Below are 23205 nucleotides of genomic sequence, written 5' to 3'. Positions count from 1 at the left end.
GCACACTCGGGTGGTCCCCAGTTTTGGTGACTGTGCCGCACCCTACCATGGCATTCTTAAACTAAGCAACGAGGGGTAGGGCATTTTCCTTAGACCTCAGTAAATGCTACCCCTTTATTATGACTTGGTTTCTCAGCTTTTAATAGACTATTATTATTATTATTATGGGAGCATGGAGCCCAACACCAGGCTTGAACTCACAACGCTGAGATCAAGACCCGAGCTGAGATCAAGAGATCAAGACATTCAACCCACTGAACCCCCCCAGATGCCCCTGATAGACTTTATGTTTTAGAGCACTTCAAGATTCATATAAAAATTGTACGAAAAGTATAGCTTTATTTTGACTCCCCTCTCTCCCCCTCCCCCCACCCCTGCTTTTCCTAATTATTAATTCTTTCCAAGAGGATGGTGGTACATGGATTATAACTGAGTATGGATACAGATTACTAATTGAAGTCCAACATGTACACCAGCGTTCAGTCTTGATGGTGTACATTCTAGAGGTTTCGATCGATATGTAATAGCATGGACTCATCATTCTAGTATCGTACAGGATAGTCTCTCCACCCGAAAAATTCTCCTTCCCGACCGTTCAGCCCTCCCTCTCCACCCGCCTCAGGCCACCACCAATCCTTTTACTGTCCCCAGTCAATGTCGCATAATCGGAATCATTCAGTATGTAGCCTTTCCAAATTGGTTTCTTTCACTCAGCGACACACATTTCAGGGGCCTCCCTGTCTTTTTATGGCCGGAGATCCCGTTTCTCTCTAGGGCTGAATCTTCATCTTTATTCCTGTGGGCTTTTTCCCAGTTGGAAATGCCCCCCGCCATCTTTGGGGTTTGGGGAGCCTTGCCCTTGGGAGGTCTCACTAGGGACCTTGTTGTTCCTGCTGAGGCTCTCACAGCTTTGCCCCCCACCTCACCTCCAGGTCTGGAAGTGCCTTAAGTTTCTGTCAGGACGGGGCTCTGGGCGTTTCTGTGGGGAAGGCGCCCAGTGAAGCCTTGTGGGAGGAGGGCATGAAGGGGTGAGGCCGGGAGAGGAGAGGTGCTGGGTGGACACAGAAAGAGAAGGAAGCAGCTACCTTGGGGGTGTCTGAGCAGCCTTGGGCATTTTGGTCAGGGAGATGTCCGTCACCACTCAGCTGACAGCCTGGGGACAGGCAGGTGGTAGACACCTTGTCCTTTCCAACTGTCCTTTGTCCTGAAGCTGGATGTGGAGCTGAGGGACCAGAAGGCCAGAGTCGCCACTCTCCCCAGTGGACAACTGGGAGTTTTTTTCAGTAAAGGGGCAGTGAGAGGGGTGATCAGAGAGGGAAACTTTGGCTCCCCAGCCTGGGGATGTGGGGCTTAGGGTAGCCAAAGGGCAAACAATAGGGTCAGTCCTAGTGAAGTGTAACCAAGCGAAGAAAGAAGTTAACAGAGGCCCTGGCACCTGCTGTAGCACCCGGGGCAATCAGTTACCTGAGGGCAGACCCAGGCCCAGGCCCCCACCTCAGCCTCCCGCCCTGCACCGTGGGCCTTGTCCTCAAAGTGCTGCCGGAGTCACTCTATGCTGGCCTGTGGCAGCTGGGGAGCCTGAGACCTCCTGAGTTTTCTGGGCCGTGGGATTTGCCTAGGTCAGGGGCTTCTGGTTGGTTCCAAATGTGTCTCCTTACCCCACGGCTGTAAGCTCTTCCCAGGACACTCCGAATGCCTTGTGGTACGGTGAGGCTTCGTGTAGGGGACCCATTACCCAGGGGGAGTAGGGAGGAGGCTCCCGTTCTTGGCTGAAGCCTCTTTAACCCCAGGGTGTGTTGGGGGGGTCTTGCAATGACTCTCCCTCCCCCTTCCTCCTCACCCCACCTCCTACTAACCCCAGGATTTGTGGCTTGAGGTCCTTCTTCTGTGGGAGGGTCCTGACAGGCCCGGGGCCCCCTCACCGGGAGGGGGATTTCATCTGTCCACCCCTGCTGGGCAGGGGCTGTGGGGAAGAGGCGGACGGGGGAGGCAGAATGGGACAGAAGGAGGGGAGTGAGTGTGCCTGAATATAGTGGGTCACAGACGATGAGGGTCACCTGCCACTCTTCCCAATAGGGAAACGGAAGCTGTTTAGTCTGTGCAGGCCCTGTGGTTAGCTCGGGACGACAGACAGAAGTGACCCGTGTCAGCTCCGCCGCACCCCCGCGCCCCGTGTCTTGACACGAAAGCGGCTGCCTTTTGCACTTCTGGAATGTTCTCTCTTCAAGCCAACCCTGCACGGTGAGCAGTTCAAGTGGCCCAGAGAGACTCTGTGGAGGAAGACCCCGGTGGGCAGGGTAGCCCTCAGCATGCACCCCTGCCAGCCCCCGTGAACTGTCTGGCCCAGGCCTGCCCGCTGGTCTCACACCAGCTGATCCCAGCAGCCCAGACTCAGCACACAGAAGGTGGCTGATTTAAGACACTAAGTTTTTTTTTGCGGCGGCGGGGGGAGGGGTGGATCCACTATGAAGGATTTCTTTCCAGCTGCAGGGCATCCCATCTTTTGGGGTAGCCCACTGCCCCACTCCAGGTGGCCACAGCACCCCACTCCCCACCTGCTCCTCTTCCCTTCCCAGCCAACGGCTGGCTCCTGCTCCGTCTTCCAAGCATTGGCTTCTAGGATGGAAGGTGTTTGCTGCTGAGTCATCTCCGGACCTTGGAGTCCAAAGTTGCCCGGATTCTCTTGTTTTTCAGGCTGAGTGCTCAGCTTTCTTCTGCCAATGATTACCTGCTGACCATTATCCCCATCCGGCTGCCCCCCAGCCCCCTCACCCCCGATCCTGCCCCCTTCCTTGCTCTTCTGGCATGAATCTCAAGGGAGTTTCTACTGTTTCCACCAAAGAACTGTGATTGGCACCGAACTTGGCATGAGGCAGGACATTGTGGGTCATGGGGCCCCAAGGGGAAGGTCACCCCCAAGAAATGAGAGGCTCCCCAAGTCATGGGGCTTCATGGTCCTGTTCCCCCAGGGCTGAACTGTGTGGTGTGTGTCAGAGGCCAAAGGGGATGTGGGGACAGGAACCCCCCACCTCTGCCACCGCTGCTCTCTGCTCATAATATCGCTGAGCAGCTTGGAGAGGGTGGCAGACACCCCCACCCCCGAGTGTTTACCTCCCTGCAGGAAGGTGCCAGGGCCTCTGAGATGCTGCTCAACTCCACCTTGGTTGCCTTGGCTGGAGTCCCAGAACACCAGGTGTGGAAACTGGGTCTGCAGCCTGCCAGACCATTCTCTGGAAATCTTGGAAACCTCTGTCATCTGGGAGCATTTTGAAGATTCTAGATCCTGAAACGCCCCATCTGGAGGAGGCAGTTCCCACTGCGCCCCTGTGCCTGAGGCAGCACCCACATGGCCCCTGGGTCCTAGTCCCTGTTCCTAACACCCCAGGCCTGGACCCCAGACACACTGGAGCCTGAAAGCAGTGTGGGAAAGAAGGGCTTTATCCAGAGGGAAATGTAGACATTATTGGCTTATGTAAGAATCCTGGGAAACGTTTGTGGGAATGGTTGTGGGAATGGTTTTGAGGACCAAGTCACTTCACAGCCGCAGGAGTGGGGGAGAGGGCCTAGACTGGCAGGACACCCCGGTCTGGGGACAGCAGGTGTCACCTGACAAAGACCTCCCCACCCCCACCCCTGAGGCCCAGGTGCCTGGGAATGAAGGAAAAGGTTTTGGTCACCCTTTCGAGAGTCAAAACCAAACCAGCCCAGAAAGGTGAGAAGATCTGGAAAAGGCATCACAGGAGCCACATTGTATCGTAGCCCCAAGCCACACAGCCCATGGCCGTGCCTTGTTTTGGTCACACGCTAATCACTGCAACGTTAATAAAATGTCTCCTCACTCCTCTTTGTCAGTGGCAGCTAGTTTTGCTGTGTCATGTGGGGGTTGTAGAGATTCGCACTAGGCGCTCGACAGAATGGGGGCAGGAAGAGCGGTCGCCCAGGTTGCCGGGGTGTACAGAGTGGCGGAGCATTTGGGAGTCTGAGTGAAGCAAGGGTCTGCGTGTGCGTGGGGAGAGGGGGGAGCAGCATGTGCTCCAAAATCTTGTTCGTTTGCATCCTGAGCCTTCTTTCTTCCCTCTCCTCCTCTCTCCGTCCGGCTCCCACAGGGGCTGTGTCCTGGGGTCCTGCTGGCGGCTCCCTCCCTGCAGGGGTGGGTATGGGTGGGCGGTCTTCATTGCTCCATCTATGGAGCAGGAGTCATTGTGGGCACAGTCATGTCAGAGTATAAGATGCCCAGCGCCTTAGCCAGGCCGTCCCACGCTCGCCCCCAGAACCCGCACACCCCCATAATGCCCCAAATCTCCTCCTGGGGCTTTGCAGATGACCGCCCCAGGACAGCAGACCCAAGCCTCCCACAGACATCAGCTTGGGTGATCCCGGGTGCCCGGGGCTCCATGCCATCCTCCCCTGGTGACAGAGCCAGTGGGCTGGGCAACCGGACCACGGTGCCGGGAGACAGGACCTGTTCCATAGGCTGCTGCAGGGGCCCCTCCTCCTGTCCCTTACTCATTAGCCAGGCCACGAGGTGACATGGGCTTGGCTGGGCAAGGCTGGCTGAGGAGAGTGCCCAGGCATGCAGGGCGGACAGCAGCCTGGTCTCGGAATGGACAGCGTTCGAGACACAGCCCCCCGAGACCGAAGGGGCTGTTGCCCTGCCCTCAGCAGGCTGGTCCCCGTTGGCTTTAGGGCCGAGGTGTGGACGCTCTTCGTCCTTTCCGGACCCCTGGTAAGAGGGTGAAGTTGGGGGCAGGTAGGCGGTAAGGATAGGGGCTGGCGGCTGTCCAGATGTGATGGGGACTGTGCCAGGAGCTGCTCACATCCCTCCCCAGAAACTGCCCACGCTGACCATGTGCAGGCTGTACCAGGGACCACCGCCCAGAGCAGGTGACAGACAGCAGGACAGCTATCCTCAGACAGTGCCTGGGGTAGTCATCGGGCCTGACCTCGCTCAGCAGCCAGCAGCCCCAACTCCAAAGGGGCAGGCATGTCCTCCTCCAGAAACAAATGGGAAGGCCGGGTCAAATCCCTGGGATGACCAGTGAGACCCATTCATGCAAGGGTCTGCAGGCCTCCCCTTGCCGTTTGCAGGGGGAAGAAGGGGTCATCTGCCCATTCTATTTCCAACGGGAAAATTGCTTTAGATACTTTTTTTCTTCTCGCCATAAAGACTAATCAGTACACTCTCCCTACGAAAGTTCCAGACGAAATGGAAAGTTATAAGGACACTTCTCTCTAATCCCACCACCTGGACACAGCCGTTACTCAGCCCAGTATGAGGACTGACCAATGATTATGAACAACACCATGGGATTATGAGATGTTTGGGTTCAGCTCTCTGCGCTCCGGGCCGGCAGCCGTGTTTTTCGGTGGGTCTCTGGTGCGAGACCCCCTCAGTGTGGGGCTGGGCGGTGCAGGGCCCTTGACCCCGGCCACTGTCCCCCAGTTTTTGTTCCAGGTGCTGACCTTCATGATCCATGTCGTGAGTTCAGTGTTTTGCGGGCATCTGGGCAAGCTGGAGCTGGCGTCAGTGTCCCTCTCGGTGGCCGTGAGTATAGCCAGACCATCCCCCATCCCCCCCCCCTCCGAGACACAGCAGGAGGGCTGATGGCTGTATTCACAGCTGGGACTGGGGAGGAGGGGGGCTTGGCCAGTGTCACACAGCAGGTGCAGGCAGGGCCTGGGCAGGAAGGGGGTCTCTGGCTCAGCCCCCAGACACCGGGTGCCCCCCTGGGTTCCCCTCCTTTGGCCCCCCGTCCCTGACCAGCCCTGTGTTCTCTCCCATGCGCGGTTCCAGTTTGTCAATGTCTGTGGAGTTTCCATAGGATTGGGCTTGTCCTCAGCATGTGACACCTTAATGTCCCAGGTAGGTGGGCCTCCGGGAGCCAGGCAGGAGGGTGCCCACTGAAGGCCCTTCAGTAACCCCTGGCTCTGGGAGCCCGTCAAAGAGGCCCCGGGGACAGCTGCTCCCAGCCCGCCTGCAAGGACCCCAATGCTATCAGGGACTCGACCCATCAGAAAGAGTCTGAGAGCCGTGGAGGGAACAGGGTAGAGGCCGTTCCCTGACCTCAGGTGTCAAATGCAGAGGGTTCACCTGTGGGAACCCTCCCGCCCTCGGAGGCCAACAGCCCAGGGGGGCTCAGCTTTCCTAGGGAGAGGGGTCTGGACTCACAGTGGACCTGGGGACCTAGGCTTGGTCCTAGCTGCCACTTAGCAGCATGGAGCCTTGACAGATGTTCTAGGAGCTTCCCTTGCTCTAGCTGTGGTTGGGAGAATGAGGCCCTCCTTGGTAGGGGCTTTTGAAGACCTGGGGACAAGGGGTAGACAGAGGCTGGCCACAGGGCCTGGTGTGGAGCTAGTGCTCGGTAAATACCGCTGTTGTAATTCTGCGAGCAGGCTGAGCCCAGAGGGGCCCCTCCAGGCTGTAATCAGGGGGTGCCAGACGCCCGCTCCCCAGGCCTGGCCGGCTGCCGACGGTGTCCCGGGTCCGTCCCCACAGCACTAGCGCTGCTAGGAGGTTGACGCCCTGGCTGGCCTCCCCCAGGGGCCAGAGGGCAGGTACAGAAGGTATGGACAGCCTGACCCAGGACTGAGCTGTTTTGCAGAGCTTCGGCAGCCCCAACAAGAAGCACGTGGGGGTCATCCTGCAAAGGGGGACCCTGGTTCTCCTTCTCTGCTGCTTCCCCTGCTGGGCCCTCTTCCTCAACACCCAGCAGATCCTGCTGCTCTTCCGGCAGGACCCAGCCGTGTCCAGGTACGGCTTGGCTTCTGCCGGGACTCCCTAAAGAGGACCACTCCCTAGCGCACCCCCATCCCCACCCGTGCTTCTCTGGGTCGCCAGCAGTCACAGGTGCAGCTTGTAGGGGGAAGGTTCCAGGATCCTCGTGTTCCCATCTCTCCCTTCCTGGCATGCTGCTCCAGCTGAGGCCAGCAGGGGGCAAACACGAGGCCAGTTTTAATTTGGGAGAAAAGGAGAAAAGAGAAGGTATTTGCATTTGTGCCCCCCACTTGGGAATACCTTGTTCGTTTTGTAGGATGTGCACTTCATTTGCTTCTAGATTGATGAGCTCTCTGCTTCTCCCCGCCCCCTCTTACACACCGCATGTGATTTCCAATTGAAGTTACCCAGCCACGACGGCCCCATGGTTAGGACCTTAGACCCTCCCACCCCCTCCTGGAACCTTCCTAGCACATAGTAGTGGCACCCTGTGAGGTAGAGGCAAAGGTTCTCCTCAAACCTGGGGTGCCCAGAGTGCTCCTCGGGCATCCTCCCAGTCCCCACCCCTGTTGCGGAGGGCACAGCCGGGATGGCTCTGGACCTTCTGGCTCTCTTGCAGGCTAACCCAGGAGTACGTGCTGGTCTTCATTCCGGCACTTCCGGTAAGTGCCTCTGGCTGGCGAGCCTGGAGGAGGGTGGACTTCCACTCCCTTAGATTCTGGCCATTTGCTCTATCATGCTTTTCCCTGTTCATCCATGCTTTTCCATGCTGTATGCTGGGAAAGCCCATGAGCCCGCAGCCACTGAGGCCAGCGGAAGGCGAGAGGGGAATCTGGGTCTCCTTCCAGTCCATTTAAGATTGCCCATTTAAGGGGTGCCTGGGTGGCTCAGTGGATTAAAGGCCTCTGCCTTCGGCTCAGGTCATGATCCCAGGGTCCTGGGATCGAGCCCCGCGTCGGGCTCTCTGCTCGGCAGGGAGCCTGCTTCCTCCTCTCTCTCTCTCTGCCTGCCTCTCTGCCTACTTGTGATCTCTGTCAAATAAAATAAAATTTAAAAAAAATCAAAAAAAAAAAAAAGATTGCCCATTTAAGAAGTAGCATGTTTTCTGATTAGAAAACCTTTCATTGAAGAAATTGTGGGAGGCGTGGAATCGAAACATTTTAAATCACCTCTGGTCCTGCCTCCCAGAGAGAATAAAGGGTAATCACTCTTTCCAGGGTTATTTCTGTTCCCTGGGCACACCTGTGGTTGGAAAGAGGGTTCGTGTGTAACTTGTATTGTAACCTGCTTTTCCCCTTTCCAATATATTGTTAGTCTCTGGATATGATTATAAATAGCCTTCCACATCCATTTTGAAGGCTATGAAGCCCCCTCTAGTGCCACAATGTGTTGACCAGTCCCTTTCTGGCAGGCATTTTGGTTGTTTCCAGTACTCACTATCGGAAAGAAGAGTGTGATAAACACTCTTACAGAAAAATCTTCCTGGGGGTGCCTGGGTGGCTCAGTGGGTTAAGCCTTTGCCTTCGGCTCAGGTCATGATCCCAGGGTCCTGGGATCGAGTCCCCCATCGGGCTCTCTGCTCAGCAGGGAGCCTGCTTCTCCCTCTCTCTTTCTCTGTCTGCCTCTCTGCCTACTTGTGATCTCCGTCTGTCAAATAAATAAATAAAATCTTAAAAAAAAAAAAAAAAAGAAAAATCTTCCTGAACATCTGTAACGATTTCCTTCGGGTGCTTTATGGGAACTGGAGTTGCTCTGGCAATGGCTTTTGATACTAATCGGTACCCATTCTTCCCCACTAGCAACATTCTCGTGAGTGCAGAGTATTGTTACTAACATTTTTTTTTTCCGATCTAAAATAGTTGTCACAGGCGTTTAATTGCTAATGAACCTTTTTTTTCATGTCTTTATTGATCATTTTGTTCTTCTGTGACCTGTCCATTCCCTTTGCTTATTTTAGTGGATTCATCTTTTTTTTAAAGATTTATTTATTTATTTTAGAGAGAGAGAGGGAGGGAGGAAGGGGCAGAAGGAGAGAGGGAATCTCAAGTAGACACCCCCCCCCCCAGCTGAGCATAGAGCCCGATGCAGGCTTTGATCTCACGACCCTGAGATCATGACCTGAGTGGAAACAGGAGTGCAGTGCTTAATGGACCGAGGTACCCAGGAGCCCCTGGGTCAAACCTTTTCTATTTATTATAACTCTTGTTAACTAATAACCCTTTGTCCTATATGGCACACACTTTTTTCATTTTTTTAAGCTTGTCACTCACCTTTTAATTTTTTAGTATTTTTGGACTAAAGAATTTCTAATGTATACATAACAGATCCATAACCCTCTTCTATATGGTGTCTTTGATGAGTTTAAAAACACTTACTCCCCTGTCATTGCAAGATTATATAAACATTTGCCTCTGTGTGGTCTTTGAGCCTTCCTATGGTTTTTATTCTTATCCTTAAGGTTCTAATCTAGCTAACAAACTTTAACTAGGACTCATGATTGCGTATTCTCTCCTTTCTCCATTAATTTATTAAATACCAGCTAAGCAGGGCATCTAGTCAAGTCCATTTCTGAGATTTCCGGCCGACCCCAGTGGTTGGTATGTCTGCTCAGGAATCCACTGCTACCCTCTTTGATTTGTTGAGGCTTAGCGAGACATGTGACCGGCGGGAGGTGGTGGGTCGGGGATGGCGTCCTTGGAACAACAGCACTCCTTTAGCATCTTGCCAGACAGGGCCAGTGGGGCTGGGTCAGGGGAAAACATCCTATAATGTTATCACTATAGCAACTCCTTTATCAAATAAAGCAAGTCCCTCCCATAAAATGTTGCTGTAAAATTGACCAGTAAAGCAATAATAAAAGTGCCAAGTATCATTTACATAATGCTTACCTAACACTTGGCGTGCTTAAACGTTCCATTTACTGTTTTGTGAGCATCTGACGTTATTATAACTTCACATATATATATGTAGAGATGAATATGCAGTATTCACAGAGATGATTATGCCCATTGTAGATGAAGAAACTGAGGCCCAGGGGCGCCTGGGTGGCTCAGTGGGTTAAGCCGCTGCCTTCGGCTCAGGTCATGATCTCAGGGTCCTGGGATAGAGCCCCGCGTTGGGCTCTCTGCTCGGCAGGGAGCCTGCTTCCTCCTCTCTCTCTGCCTGCCTCTCTGCCTGCTTGTGATCTCTCTCTGTCAAATAAATAAATAAAATCTTTAAAAAAAAAAAAAGAAGAAACTGAGGCCCAGAGAGGTTAAGCAACTTGCCTAAGATCACACAGCTCATGAGAAAGTGGAGCCAGCACTTGAACGCAGGCAATCTAGCTCCAGCTCCTTGCTCTTAAGCATTGGGCTATACTGAAGTGAACCAGAGGCCTAAGGGAAGGGATAGGGCAGGAGGGCACAGGCCCAGGGCCAGGCTTTGACAGAGGACAGAAGAGGGGCGGGAACGGAGCCCCCAGCACGCATGCCCTCTCTGTCCTCCTGCCACCCTGTGGGGACTTGAGCCTACTCAATCAGGACTACTGATGGCCACCCTGCTCAGCCCCCCTCTCACCCCCTACCAGCCCGAGGCCACTCCCCCCAGATTATTGTTTTCAGCAGCTGGAGCCAGGCTCAAAGGGTGGTCACAGCCTGTGGATCAGGGCTCTGCTGGGTGCTTCTGTGCACCGGCCCCTGGATGGCCTCCCTGAGCTGATGGATGGTCAGGGTCAACAGCCCGGAGCTCTCTGCCAGATGCTCGGCCTCTTACACAAGCCTGCGGAGCTGTGTTCTCTGTTGGAGCCAACCCTCCCTACCTATCTGTCCCTCCCTGCGGCCAAGCAGGAGCCCCGAGGGGGCCTTTATCCTCCTAGGCAGGGTGAGAGCACCCAAGATGGCTCAGCGGGCTTCAGCCCACCTCAGGGGCCCCGGGCACACTTTGGTGAAGTAAGAGCGCCATTCTCAGGTATGAAAGAAATTCCTGTTGATGGTCATCTCGTGCTTTGAGATAGTCATTGTTTATCTGTGTGTCTGGTTTTTGTTTTGTTTTGTTTTTATTTTACACAGGCATTTTTCCTTTATGTCCTGCTGGCAAAATATTTGCAAAATCAGGTACAGCTCTCTGGCTAGAGGGGCGACCCCTGGTCCCAGCACACTGCCCCATTCCAATGGGAAGGGGTGCCTGGGGCTTTTCTGCATGATCTCTGAGCCTGATCAAGGCCCAGCAAGGAGCTGCATGGCCCCGGCCTCTTTCCAACCCCTGGATATGCCTGGGCTGGGCCACACCCCTCGCCCCTGCCCCCCACCCCCTTCATTTATTTCAGGGAATCGTCTGGCCCCAAGTCTTCAGTGGCATTGTGGGCAATTGCATCAATGGCTTGGCCAACTACATCCTGGTTTCCATGCTGAGACTGGGGGTCAGGTGAGCTCCGGGACTGGGGGGCTTCGGGGGCCCCATCAGGGACCACTGTCCCCCAGGAACCCCACCCCTGAGTGGGGCAGATCAGTCACCATCCTCACCTCACGAGAACCATAGGGGCTGCCTCAGTCATCCAGAAGTGGAGTGTCATGAGGAATTGGGGGTCCTACTGGTCCCTCAGATTCTGGGGGACTCCTCACCAAGGAGAATAGGAGAGGAGCCCTCTTCATCCGTGCCCCAGCCCACCAGGAAAGGCTGAGAGTGGGGACTTGGCACGGTGACTCCAGGGACTCTGTCGTCATGGTGCCTACGGCACTAGAGAGTCCTGTGGCCGATCCCGGGATGGGGATGCTAGCTGAGCCATGCCTGGGCCCCCTTCCCCTCCATGCTGGCTTCAGCAGGGGAGCCCCAACCCCCAGGGCCAGAGTTGGACATTGGCCCAGCCCTGCTCTCTCTCCTTTCCCAGGGGCTCTGCTTTCGCCAGCACTCTCTCCTTCTTCGTGCAGACCATCTTCCTCTTTCTCTACATTGTGCTGAAGAAGCTGCACCTGGAGACATGGGAAGGTGCAGGGGGCTGCTCTGCCTTTGGGGGGCTGAGCAGATAAGCAGCAGGCAGGACCCTGGCATGGGCCCAGGCTGTGCATTTGGCAGGGGGACAGAAGACCCGGTCACAGCCCCGTTGGAGGGACCCTATCTTCGGGCTTGCCTCCACTTCCCCTCAGGGCCTCCTTCCCTTTTGCTCTACCCCTCAGAACCCCGCCCCATCAAATGTGACATGGTACAGAGCCCTGCTGGGGACAGCCCCAGGGTGCTTTCTGGCCTGCTCCCTGATCTCAGGGTGAGGACACAGGGGAAATCCTAGGTGTCAGTAGCAGGCCCAGCGCCCAACATTTCTGACCCCAGTTAGACTTCATGACACCTTATTATCCCCATTTTATTTACACAGAGGAAACAGAGTGAGTTTAAATGATTTGCCCAAAATGCTAGAGACGGCACATGGTGGGGCTGGACTCGAACCTGTGGCTATCTGAGCTTTCCTGCCTCCTGAAACCTAACTCTGCAAGACCGTAGGGTCATCTTTCAGGCATTTCAAGACCAGCTCTGTGGCTGGGGCCTCAGTCACCAGGCAGGGAGTCTGGGGTGCGCCCCCCTCCCCACCTCACTGTCCATGTCTGCACAGCCCTATATGCCCTGAGAATCCTTTTGGCAACCTTGACCTCATGCCATCCTCCCAAGAACCCTTCCGGAGAGGCAGGGCAAAGACAACTCAGATTTTCAGATGAGGAAATGGAGCCCAGAAAGTGCAGGGTAGTTGCCCAAGATCCCGCCATGGTGTTGCAGGCAGAGTGGGGACTGTCACCCACGCCCGAGGCTCCCATCCCAAGCCTCCCCGTGGTGCCCCTTGTGTGAGCAGGTGCCCTGCCTGGCATCGTCCTCCCGCACCACACGGTCCCTGGACTGGCTGGCACACCCCATGCAGAATGCGAAGTGCCTACACCTGCTGAGTGGAGCCCGGGAGTGGGCGGAGCCCAGGGCCTGCTGGGGCTCCTGCAGTGGGCAGGCATGCACCTGGCACACCCCATGCAGAATGCAAAGTGTCTACACCTGCTGAGCTGAGCAGGGAGTGGGCGGAGCCAGAGGCCTAAGGAGGCTCCTGCAGTTAGCAGGCATGCGCCTTGGCTCCTGGCTGGGCTCCTGATGGGGGCTTCTGTTCCTAGGCTGGTCCAGCCAGTGTCTGCAGGACTGGGGCCCCTTCTTCTCTCTGGCGATTCCCAGCATGCTCATGGTGTGCATCGAGTGGTGGGCCTACGAGATCGGGAGCTTCCTCATGGGTACGTGGACGAGCATGGCTCAGAGAACCATGTGCGCATCTCCGAAACCTCCACAAGCGGGCGGTTCAGCAGCCTGGCCCAGGCTGGACCTGTGGCTCTCTCATATCCCCTATGAGGTTGTGAGCTCCCTGAAGGCAGGCCTGAGCCTTTCATGTCAGGACCCAGCACCGCCCAGCAAAAGGCCTAGAACCCAGCAGGTGCCTGAGGCTAGGTGGTTGAGTCTCTGAGGGAGCAAGGGACTGAACCAGCAGGGGTGTGACACGCGTGTTCTCATCAGAACACCCAGGGCGGCGTCCACACACCCTGAGAATCAGGCCTGTGCAAGAATGGCCCGGGGAGACCTTCTGGGTCAGTCCTTGCCCCCCATTTAGACAGGTAAATTGGGTCCCAAGAACAAGAAACTGTCCAGAGTCGCACAGAGCTGCACAGTGGCAGGGCTGGGACCCAAACTCGGCTCTCCTGACCTTGGCCCAGGTCTCTTTCTCTCACTCGCCATGCTGAGGTACACCAAGGACTGGAAAGTCAAACCGTACAGGCAACAGCCTCCAGAAAATTCCACTGGGATTTTCCTGGAAGGCTGAAGGCCAGGAAGGAACATCTTCCATTGCAAATCTACCCTTGGAAATCATTTGCCCGTCAGCGTCCAAAGCCTGATCTCTTAGCCGTCCCCAGGGCTGGGTGCTGACTGTGTGCCCCCGACCTCCGGTCCCCCCCATCCTCCCCCGCAGGTCTGATCAGCATGCTGGACCTCTCTGGCCAGGCCATCCTCTACGAGTTGGCCACCATAGTCTACATGGTGAGTCTCTTCTGGGGGTACCTTCGCCATACCCTCCATGCTGTCCTGGCCCCCTTGATGGCCTGGAGTGTCACAGAAGAGGGGCAGGCAGGCGGTCACCCTAAGGGCCATCTCTATGTCCTGAGGGACCCTCCTGGACCCTCTGTGCCCATTCAGGTCTGGAACCTGCTGAGCCAGCTGCTCCACAGGTGGTAATACTGAACTAAAAGTCGTGTTAGAATTTTTTAAATGATCACCATTTAACAATGGGGGAAATTTCACATGGTAAAATTTTTGCATTCTCTTGAAAAACGGGACATTCCATTTAGCGGTGGGCCCACACTCCCGGCATTCCCCCGTCAGCGAGAGCTGGGTGATGGCATTCCCTCGTTGTGCTGGTGGCAGGGGCAGGGGACCTCCCTGTCCCCCACCACAGTCCCCATTGCTCTCCCACAGAGACGTGAGTTGTTCCTTGTCACTCAGGTGTGTATCTGCCAGCCTCCCGCGGACAGGCAGTCTGCGACCCCAGGCTTAAGGAAATGACTCACAAAAGTCTACACTTACAGCACTCATGTATAAGGGGCTTTATTTTACAAATGGTTTCCACAAAACTTGTTTTTTCTGGCATACCTAAGACCACAGCTGCCTCTGAAAAATGTGTTTACTCAAGAGTCGCCTTGTGACATCTTCTGGAGAGGGTGGGGACGAATGGCTGGCTCAGGGCATCCCCAGCCCCTCTCCCCACCGCAGCCGGACAGCCCTCTCTTCTCATGCTGCCACCCAGGGACCCGTCCTGTCTTCTTTCTCTTCTCCCTCTTGGCCTGGGTTGGAGGGTGGGAGGGGTGCTCCACCCCAGCCCCGGGCCTCTCCCTGGCTCAGGACCCACCCACCCCGTTCAGGTTGGCTCCACTGACCGCCCCTTGTTACCTGTGATCCCAGATTCCCCTGGGGCTCAGCAACGCGGTCTGTGTCCGGGTGGGGATGGCCCTGGGAGCCGCAGACACTGCCCAAGCTAAGCGGTCAGCCATCTCCGGGATGCTTTGCACAGGTGGGTAGAGTCCTCTGGAGGTAGTGTGGAAGGGTCTTGGAAAGTTGGAGCCCCGGGGCAGGGGAGAAACCAGCCCCACTGGGCCCCCGGAGCAGCCCTTCCAGGGCTGAGTTGACACAACTTTCCAGCCCTTACCTTAGTGTGTGACCATGTGAAGTCCCTTCCTCCCCAGGCTTCTCCCTCCAGCTGTCCAGGGCCCTTTTGCAAATTTGCCCTCCCAGCACCCCCAGGAGCTTGGGGGCCTGCCCACCCCCCACCCCCGCCCCTGGCTGAGCCAATCTTCTGTCCTCCTCCTGACTTTCTGTGGAGAGTGGCGGTTCTCAGATTTTCGGCTGCATTAGAATTGGCCTGAGGGCTGTGTCAGTCCACACACCACCGGGCTTTCCTCCAGTTTCTGATTCAGGAGGTCTGGGAGGAGGGGGGCCCAAGAACCCACACTGTGAACAAGTTACCAGGGGATGCAGAAGCCCCTGGTCCAGAAAGCCCACTTGGAGAACCAGAAGAGGAAGGACAGTCCCTCCCTTGTCCTGCCTCGAGGGGTCCTCAGCTGGGCATCTCCGCCGATTGGGGTAGGGGTGGGTGGGGTGCTTGGGGTGGGGGTAGGGTGGGGTGCTTGGGGACAAATGTACTTCCTTTTGTCTCTTCAAGTTGGGACCTCGCTGGTTGTGGCCATACTGCTGAGCCTCCTGAAAAACAAACTGGGGCATATTTTTACAAATGATGAGTAGGTAATCAGTTCTCTTCACTCACTTCTGGGAAATGCCAGAGTGGCTGGTGGCTGGCCCTCAGGGTCGCACGGCTGACTCTCTTGGCACTGGGTCCAGAGGAAGTGGGACTAGCCCGGAGTTTGCTCTCACTGGGAGGAAGCTAGTTAGCAGCCGGCTCTGCTTCTGTCCCCGGACCGCAGCATCCGTCACCTACTTGGACATGATGCCGAGCGGAGGGCGGTAGGAGAGTGGGAGGGATCGCTCTTCTGGAGTTTAAGAACACAGACGAACATGCAGGAACTCAGCACCAGGAATGTCAGGTTCATCTGGGGCCATTTTTTCTCTCCTGATCCTTTTTAGGAGGTGGTAGAACAGAGGGGCGATAAGAACATGGTCATGCCCTAGATCTCCTCACGAATGTTCTCCCCTGTGTCTCCTGCAGAGAAGTCATCGCACTGGTGAACAAGGTCCTGCCGGTTTATATCGTCTTTCAGCTGTTTGAGGCCGTCTGTGTAAGTACTGCCCTGGTGGGAAGCCTGACCCCCCCAGTCCAAGTCCAAGTTCATGGGCACTCCCTGAGGCCTCCATGGGATGTCAGGATTAACTCATTGAAACAGGTAAAGGGCTAACTGTATACAGGAAATGCCCAAAACCTTGGATCGGATTAATTCTATTGTTATTCAAAACAATGACTCCCCATCGCTTCAGCCTTCCAACTAGTCAAAAGACAATGGAGATTAGCGAGAAAGATTGCACCAGCATTAACTCCCCCACCCTGTTCTGGAGCAAAGGGACCTGAGAGAGAGGGAGTCACCCCAGAGTACTGAGGGACCCGAGTATTCTGCATCTCTGAGTCCCATTTAGTGCAGATCAGAATGACATGAATTTTTAAGAGCGTCACCTTTGAAAAAAAGAAAAAGAAAACACTAATGTCTCCTTTTAGAAGCAGAGTTTGGAACCCTGTATCTTCTACCTCACATCTTGAGTTCTTTTAGCCTGTGACTTTGTTACTCATTTGAGTAGTCTGTGTGTGTGGATTCCTTTAAGATACTCGTATAGAATCAGGTCTTCTGGGAATCAAGAGTTTTATTCCCCCTTTCCACGTGGCTGGAACTTGACTCCCGTATGAGGGATACACACAGAGCCTCTCTATGCCTTGCTCCCAACATTAGGGCAAAAGGGTTCAGTCTTTCAGCATGAAATGTTATCTGTAGGATATAAATGCCCTTCATCAGGCTGAGGAAGATCCCTTCTGCTCCTAGTCTGTTAAAACATTTTCTCATGAACGGTGTTGGGATTTTCTAGAATGCCTTTCCTATGTCTATGGAGATAATCAAGTGACTTTTGTCCCTTATTTTGTCAATAGGATAGAATCACATTAATTGGTTTTTTAAAAATGTTACACCTTGCAGTCCTGTGATAAGGCGCTCCCCACCATGGCCTAGATCTTGTTATCTATTGCTGAATTTGGCTTGGCAAATTGGCTTAAGATTTTGCATCTACATCCATGAAGGATGTTCATCTGCTAATTTTTATCTTTTTTTTTTAAGATTTTATTTATTTGAGAGCGAGAATGAGAGAGAGAGAGAGCATGAGAAGGGGGAAGGTCAGAGAGAGAAGCGGGCTCCCCACTGAGCTGGGAGCCTGATGTGGGACTCGATCCTGGGACTCCAGGATCATGACCTGAGCGGAAGGTAGTCGCTTAACCAACCGAGCCACCCAGGCACCCTAATTTTTATCTCTGCGATCTCTTTGTCTACCTTTGGTGTCAGGGTAGCACCAGCCTCACGGAATGATTCTGAAAGTGTCCTCTCCTCCTAGGCTTTCTGAGTTTGGGAAGGATTAGCGTTATACCTTCTTTAAATATATTTAAGCCCTTCTGGGCCTGAGCTTTGGTCAGAAGATTTTTTAATTAATTCCACTTATTTATTTGTTACAGGTCTCTTCACTTTCTACTTCTTGCTGAGTTATTTTCAGTAATCGGTGGCCTCCTAGTCGTTTATTCATTTCAACTAAATCTGCCTAATTCTTTGGGACAAAGTTACTCACCATGTTTCCTTATCATCCTTTTCTCTAGGGTCAGTGGTTATGTCCCTTCTCTCATGCCTGATTTTGGTGATTCGTGTCTTCCCTTTCTTACTTTCTTAGTCTTATTTTACCAAGGTCGACTCCCTGGCCAAGTGTTTGTCAGTTGTTGTGGATCTTTTTTTTTTTTTTTTTTTAAAGACTTTATTTATTTATTTATTTGATAGAGATCAGAGATCAGAGAGGCAGACAGAGAAAGAGGAGGAAGCAGGCTCTCTGCTGAGCAGGGAGCCTGATGCAGGCTCAATCCCAGGACCCTGAGATCATGACCTGAGCTGAAGGCAGAGGCTTAACCCACTGAGCCACCCAGGCGCCCCAGCTGTTGTGGATCTTATCAAAGAACTAGAGTTTGGGGTTTCGTTGATTTTCGGTTGTTTTTCTGTTGTCTGTTTCAGCGATTTCCATTCTCATCATCATTATTTCCACCCTCCTGCATTATTTCCATATGGTTTTGCCCTTACTAGCTCCTTAGGGTGGAATATTAGGCTCTCAATTTTTTTTTAATTTTTAAAATTTTTTTATTAACATATAATGTATTATTAGCCCCAGGGGTACAGGTCTGTGAATCGCCAGGTTTACACACTTCACAGCACTCACCATAGCACATACCCTCCCCAATGTCCATAACCCCACCACCCTCTCCTGACCCCCCTCCCCCCAGCCACCCACAGTTTGTTTTGTGAGATTAAGAGTCTTTTATGGTTTGTCTCCCTCTGATCCCATCTTGTTTCATTTATTCTTTTCCGGCCCCCCAAACCCCCCACGTTGCATCTCAACTTCCTCATATCAGGGAGATCATATGATAATTATCTTTCTCTGATTGACTTGTTTTGCTAAGCATGATACCCTCTAGTTCCATCCACGTCATCTCAAATGGCAAGATTTCATTTCTTTTGATGGCTGCATAGTATTCCATTGTGTGTGTGTATATATATTTATGTATATGTATATATATATGTATATATATATATATATATGTATATATATATATATACCACATCTTCTTTATCCATTCATCTGTTGATGGACATCTAGGTTCTTTCCATAGTTTGGCTATTGTGGACATTGCTGCTGTAAACATTCGGGTACACGTGCCCCTTCGGATCACTACATTTGTATCTTTAGGGTAAATACCCAGTAGTGCCCTTGCTGGGTTGTAGGGTAGCTCTATTTTCAACTTTTTGAGTAACCTCCATACTGTTTTCCAGAGTGGCTGTACCAGCTTGCATTCCCACCAATAGTGTAGGAGGGTTCCCCTTTCTCTGCAACCTCACCAGCATCTATCATTTCCTGACTTGTTAATTTTATAGGCTCTCAGTATGAAGCCTTCCTTCTTTTTGGATCTAGGCATTTAAAGTTACACATCTCTAAGCACTGTGTTAGTGGCATCTAATTCATTGGCTATGTTGTTTTACTTTGCATTCTAGCTATCTTACAATTTCTCCTGTTCTTTACTCTTTGACCCACAGGTTTAGAAGCGTATTAACTCCCACCCCCCCCCAAAAAAAAAACCACAGAAGTGTGTTACCTTCCAATATTGGGGGTCTTTCTTTTGTCGGTGTCTCTAATTTAATTGTCATGTGCTCTGGCACAGACCCATCCCGGAGAATGTTGCCTGTGTGACCTTTCCCCATGGCCTGTTGTTTTATTTGGGAATTTGCCTGGGGGGCTTCTGTGACTCCCATTTCCTCTACAACCTGCAGCTGTCTCTCGACTCAGTTTGGTTTTCTGGGTTTTTCTCCCTTCAATTTTAGGCTTGGCTTCCTTGGCGCTGGAGAGGAGGAGACAGGAGATAGTGGCAGTGGGCTCTGGCCCGTCTTATGTGCTGGGCACTGGAGACTGTCCATGTCATTCAAATGCTCTAAAGGGCTTCACAGCCTTGGCACTATAACATTTCAGATGGATAATTCCTTGTCATAAACCTCCTTTAGCAGCATTCCTGGTCTCAACCCACTAGGTTCTAGTCACACACCCCTCCCCACCATCCCACACCATCTCCAGACATTGCCAAATGTCCCCTAGAGCCCGACACTGAGAAATACTTGTGCAGACCACATCATTCATCATTTGGGAGGAGTCTTTTTCTAACCCCAAAATACCCTCTATGTCACGATAGATAAAACATGAGTAACCCACAGGCCTCATTTCCAAGTTCAAGTGGCACCATCTCCCCTCCTGCACGCATTGCCTCTTTGCTCAAAATGTAGCAAACAAACCACAGAAACCGGCATATGCTTTACCTTAAGGGAAAGAAAAAGAACCAAGTGTCTGTGCATCAGACACATCGGACAAAACATGAACCGTGGCTGTAGTCCTTCATGCTCTAGGTTGGGGATCAGGCTGGGAGGACGAGCCTAGAAAGATAAAGCTGAGCTAGTATTTTCCCCAGAGGAGTTTCTATAACAGGGGACACCTTTGCTTGCCCCGTGCGGTTTCTAGAATCAGGCCCCCCACCCCAAAGACACCTCTCCATGTCCGAATCCCCTGGCCGGTGAAGGTCAGGTGGTAGGAGGGGACTTTGCAGATGGGATCACGTGAAGAAGGATCTAGAGCTGGGGCAGATGGTCTCAGATTATCCAGAAGACCCGACATGTAATCACGAGGGTTCTCATAAGCAAGAGAGAGGGAGGCCCAGAGGCAGAAGGAAGACGCAAGCCAGACACACGTGGTGGTGTCACGCTGTCTGTGGGCCGAGAGCCAAGGAATGCAGGGAAGCCTCTCGAAGCTGCAAAGGGCAGGGAAACGGATTCTCCCCTCGGGCCTCCAGGAGGAACCTGCCCTGCCTTTTGCGCAACAAGACCCATTTCGGACTCATAATCTCCAGAGCTGGGAAACCGTGCCTGTGCCTTGTTCCATGTTGCTAATTTACTGGAATTTGCCGCAGCAGCAGTGGGGAGGCCACCCGGCACAACTCCATGAGCGCAACTCTATGTGACATTGGTCCTGTTTCCTGGACTGGCTGGTGGTTGGTCACCGACCCTACCTTGATTTTCTAGAGAGGTGGTCACGGTGTGGAGATGAAGATGGTGGGGGGTGACTTGCCCCGACTCGGTCGGGGGGAGTGGGGAGACAGGAGGGAACGAGAGCACTGTCCCGGCGCTGGCTGAAAGCAGGCCTTGCGACGGGAGTGGCTTAGAAGGGAGCCCCTGGCAGGAGGCCTGCCATCAGTGTCCCACCCCTCTTTGCCTCCCCTCCCAGTGCGTGTATGGCGGAGTCCTGAGAGGGACCGGCAAGCAGGCCTTCGGAGCCATTGTGAACGCCATCATGTACTATGTCATCGGTCTGCCCCTGGGCATCGTGCTGACCTTTGTGGTCAGAATGAGAATCATGGGTATGTGCTGCCAGGGAAAGTCAGAAGAGGCCTGGGGGGCCCTCGGACGCTCTGTCCCCATGGCTGCTTGTCTCCTGCAGGCCTCTGGCTGGGCATGCTGGCTTGTGGCCTCCTGGGTGCTGTTGCCTTTGTTGTCTACACCAGCCGGATGGACTGGAAGCTCGCAGCAGAGGAGGTGAGCGAGTGGTGGGCCCTGGCCTGGCCAAGCGTGCAGACTGACTGCTTCCCCAAAGCGCTCAGGGCACACAGGGGAGCAGGGATCTGGGGGGGTGAGGGGCACGGAGAGGCCACCTCGGCCTCCACATCTGCTCCCGTCGCTGCGGGGGGACCCCAGACGGTGCCAGGGTGCTCTCCAGCCACAAGGAGAAGTGCACACACCGAAACCCTTAGCCAGCCCGAGCTGCTGGAAACCCGAACAAAAGCAAAGAGCTCAGTCAAACGAGGCTGAACCCAGACAGGTCCCTGAGCGTGTGGCCCCAGCCGAAGACAGACGCGTAACTGACGGAGCCACCCAGGCGCCCCGAGATTACCGTGTGTTAAGGAAGGGCGCTGGCGAGGCCAGTGGTGATTGGGAGGCCGACCCAGGCAAGCTCTTGCTTTTGTAGGCTCAGAAACATGCGGGGCTGCAGAGCCCTGATGGCACGGTGACCGTGGCGACCACGGCCCCCCGACCCGGGCCTGCGAAAGCCGTCACGTCTTCAGGTAATGCTGCGCTTAACGGGTCGGCGGGGCACACACCTGCTGGGGGCACACCGTTCTGGGTGGCCTTGCATCTGGAGCCTGGGCTAAGCGGGGACTGTGCAAGCCCAGCCCGCTGTTCTCCCTCTTGGCACGGATGTCCCCTCCTAAATACTGGGGAGACACTACTATCGATGAATTAAGGGGCCCTGTGCGAGCTACTTCACCCCCTCAGCCCCGTGTGGTCATGACTATGGCCGTGTTCTCAGATGAGGAAGGAGGACAAAGCTTAGGCCTCTTCCCCGTGGTCCCGCTGCTGGAACAGATGAGGTCATCATTGCAGGGGCCAGTCAGACCCTAGAGCACGTTCTCCTCCCTGAAGGTCACATCCTGGCCCATGGCAGTTGGTCTCGGCAGGTTAGCCTGGCTGGACCAGCTTGGGAGCGGGGGGCGGGGGCACCTTCCCCTGCCCATCTCTCTGTGCCCCATCAGACAGGCGGGCGCCCCTGGTTTATATCCAGGGTCTCTGTGATGAAGAGGCGGCCTGGGTTCGAGGCCCGGGTGCCCTCCTAGCTCAGGCAGGCGTGGAGTGTGGGGCATGCGTGTACGCAGCCCAGAGGCCTCACTTATCTCCGTGACCTCTTGGCATCCTGGGCTTTGCGTTCAGCAGCGCAGTAGGGGGCCAGCAGACCGAACTCGGGCAGCTTAGAGTGTGGCAAGAGACCACGGTCAGGTCCGACCAGGCATTCAACGTGCGCTCTGAAGACATGTGAACGTCACGCTCAGCACTTGATCATGAGGCCGGGCTCGGATAGGAACCCCTTTAAGGTGATCTTAGCAGTAGCTTTCTCTATGCGGCAAACTCACGTGGCGAGAGGTTTTCCCACTTAACCACATCGTTTCCTCCTCTGATCCTGCTGTGGAGTAGATGAGGCCCATTCCTCTATGTTAAGACACCGAGGCTGATTTATTAACTGTCACCCAGTGTAACGCACACAGCCAGGCCTCCTGGTTCTAAGGCCACCGCTCTCCCCCAGCCCCCCAGCCTCCCAGTCCCGCTGAGTTGGCTCCTGTTGCCTCTGCAGTGGCTATGGGGAACTCCCCGGGCATCACTCTGATGATGTATTCGAGGCCCGAGGGCCATGTGGACCTCTTCGGGACGCCGGAAGTAGCCCAAGCTCCGTCAGCCCCAGCCAGCCCCCTGTCAGTGAAACAGCTGCTCGTCCGCCGCGGGGCCGCCCTGGGGGCGGTGTCAGCCATGCTGATGGTGGGCCTGGTCATCAGGTTCCTGACCACCAGACACTAGCCGTGCGGCTTGGAGCTAGAAAGGGAGCCGAGAGCGGCTGCCCCCCATCCCCCAACCCTGCCGCCCACACCTGCCTGCAAAAGCACCCACGGGATACGGTGTGGGGGGTGGGGGCAGCTTGGACCACAGCTCCGAAAACCAGCCGCGGCCAGCGCCTCGTGTGACAGCTTTCTCCAGTCTGCTCCTGACAAAGCCATCCACCAACCCAAGAGAGAGCTGGGGCTGCTGCTAGGATTCAGTCATGTACAAGGCTTCCAACTGGTAGATTTCCAATCAAAACACGATCACGAAACACAGTCACCCAATTAAAAAGTACGTTATTTTCTAGGA

General features: G+C 54.3%; 1 protein-coding gene and 1 long non-coding RNA gene across 2 annotated transcripts in view; one reads left to right on the top strand and one right to left on the bottom strand.

The window, feature by feature from the left end:
- Positions 1–10309, bottom strand: part of LOC125086836 (uncharacterized) — a 21562-nt gene extending 11253 nt beyond the window's left edge. Inside the window, exon 1 of the long non-coding RNA XR_007123272.1 lies at positions 10179–10309. This is a non-coding gene — a long non-coding RNA (uncharacterized LOC125086836). The remainder of the gene's footprint in view (positions 1–10178) is intronic.
- Positions 4532–23205, top strand: SLC47A2 (solute carrier family 47 member 2). Its single transcript, XM_047706350.1, has 17 exons — positions 4532–4726; positions 5444–5545; positions 5795–5863; positions 6603–6751; positions 7335–7377; positions 10762–10806; positions 11019–11116; positions 11580–11677; positions 12832–12945; positions 13674–13741; positions 14660–14768; positions 15417–15492; positions 15918–15987; positions 20759–20891; positions 20972–21066; positions 21497–21593; positions 22655–23205. The coding sequence occupies exons 1-17, from the start codon at positions 4574–4576 to the stop codon at positions 22873–22875; spliced, it is 1740 nt and encodes a 579-aa protein (XP_047562306.1). The 5' UTR covers positions 4532–4573; the 3' UTR covers positions 22876–23205.

This window comes from Lutra lutra, chromosome 16, assembly GCF_902655055.1.
Source record: "Lutra lutra chromosome 16, mLutLut1.2, whole genome shotgun sequence".
NCBI classification, from domain to species: Eukaryota; Metazoa; Chordata; class Mammalia; order Carnivora; family Mustelidae; genus Lutra; species Lutra lutra.
The sequence above is the reverse complement of the archived record's forward strand: the minus strand, read 5'-3'. Positions and strand labels throughout refer to the sequence as shown.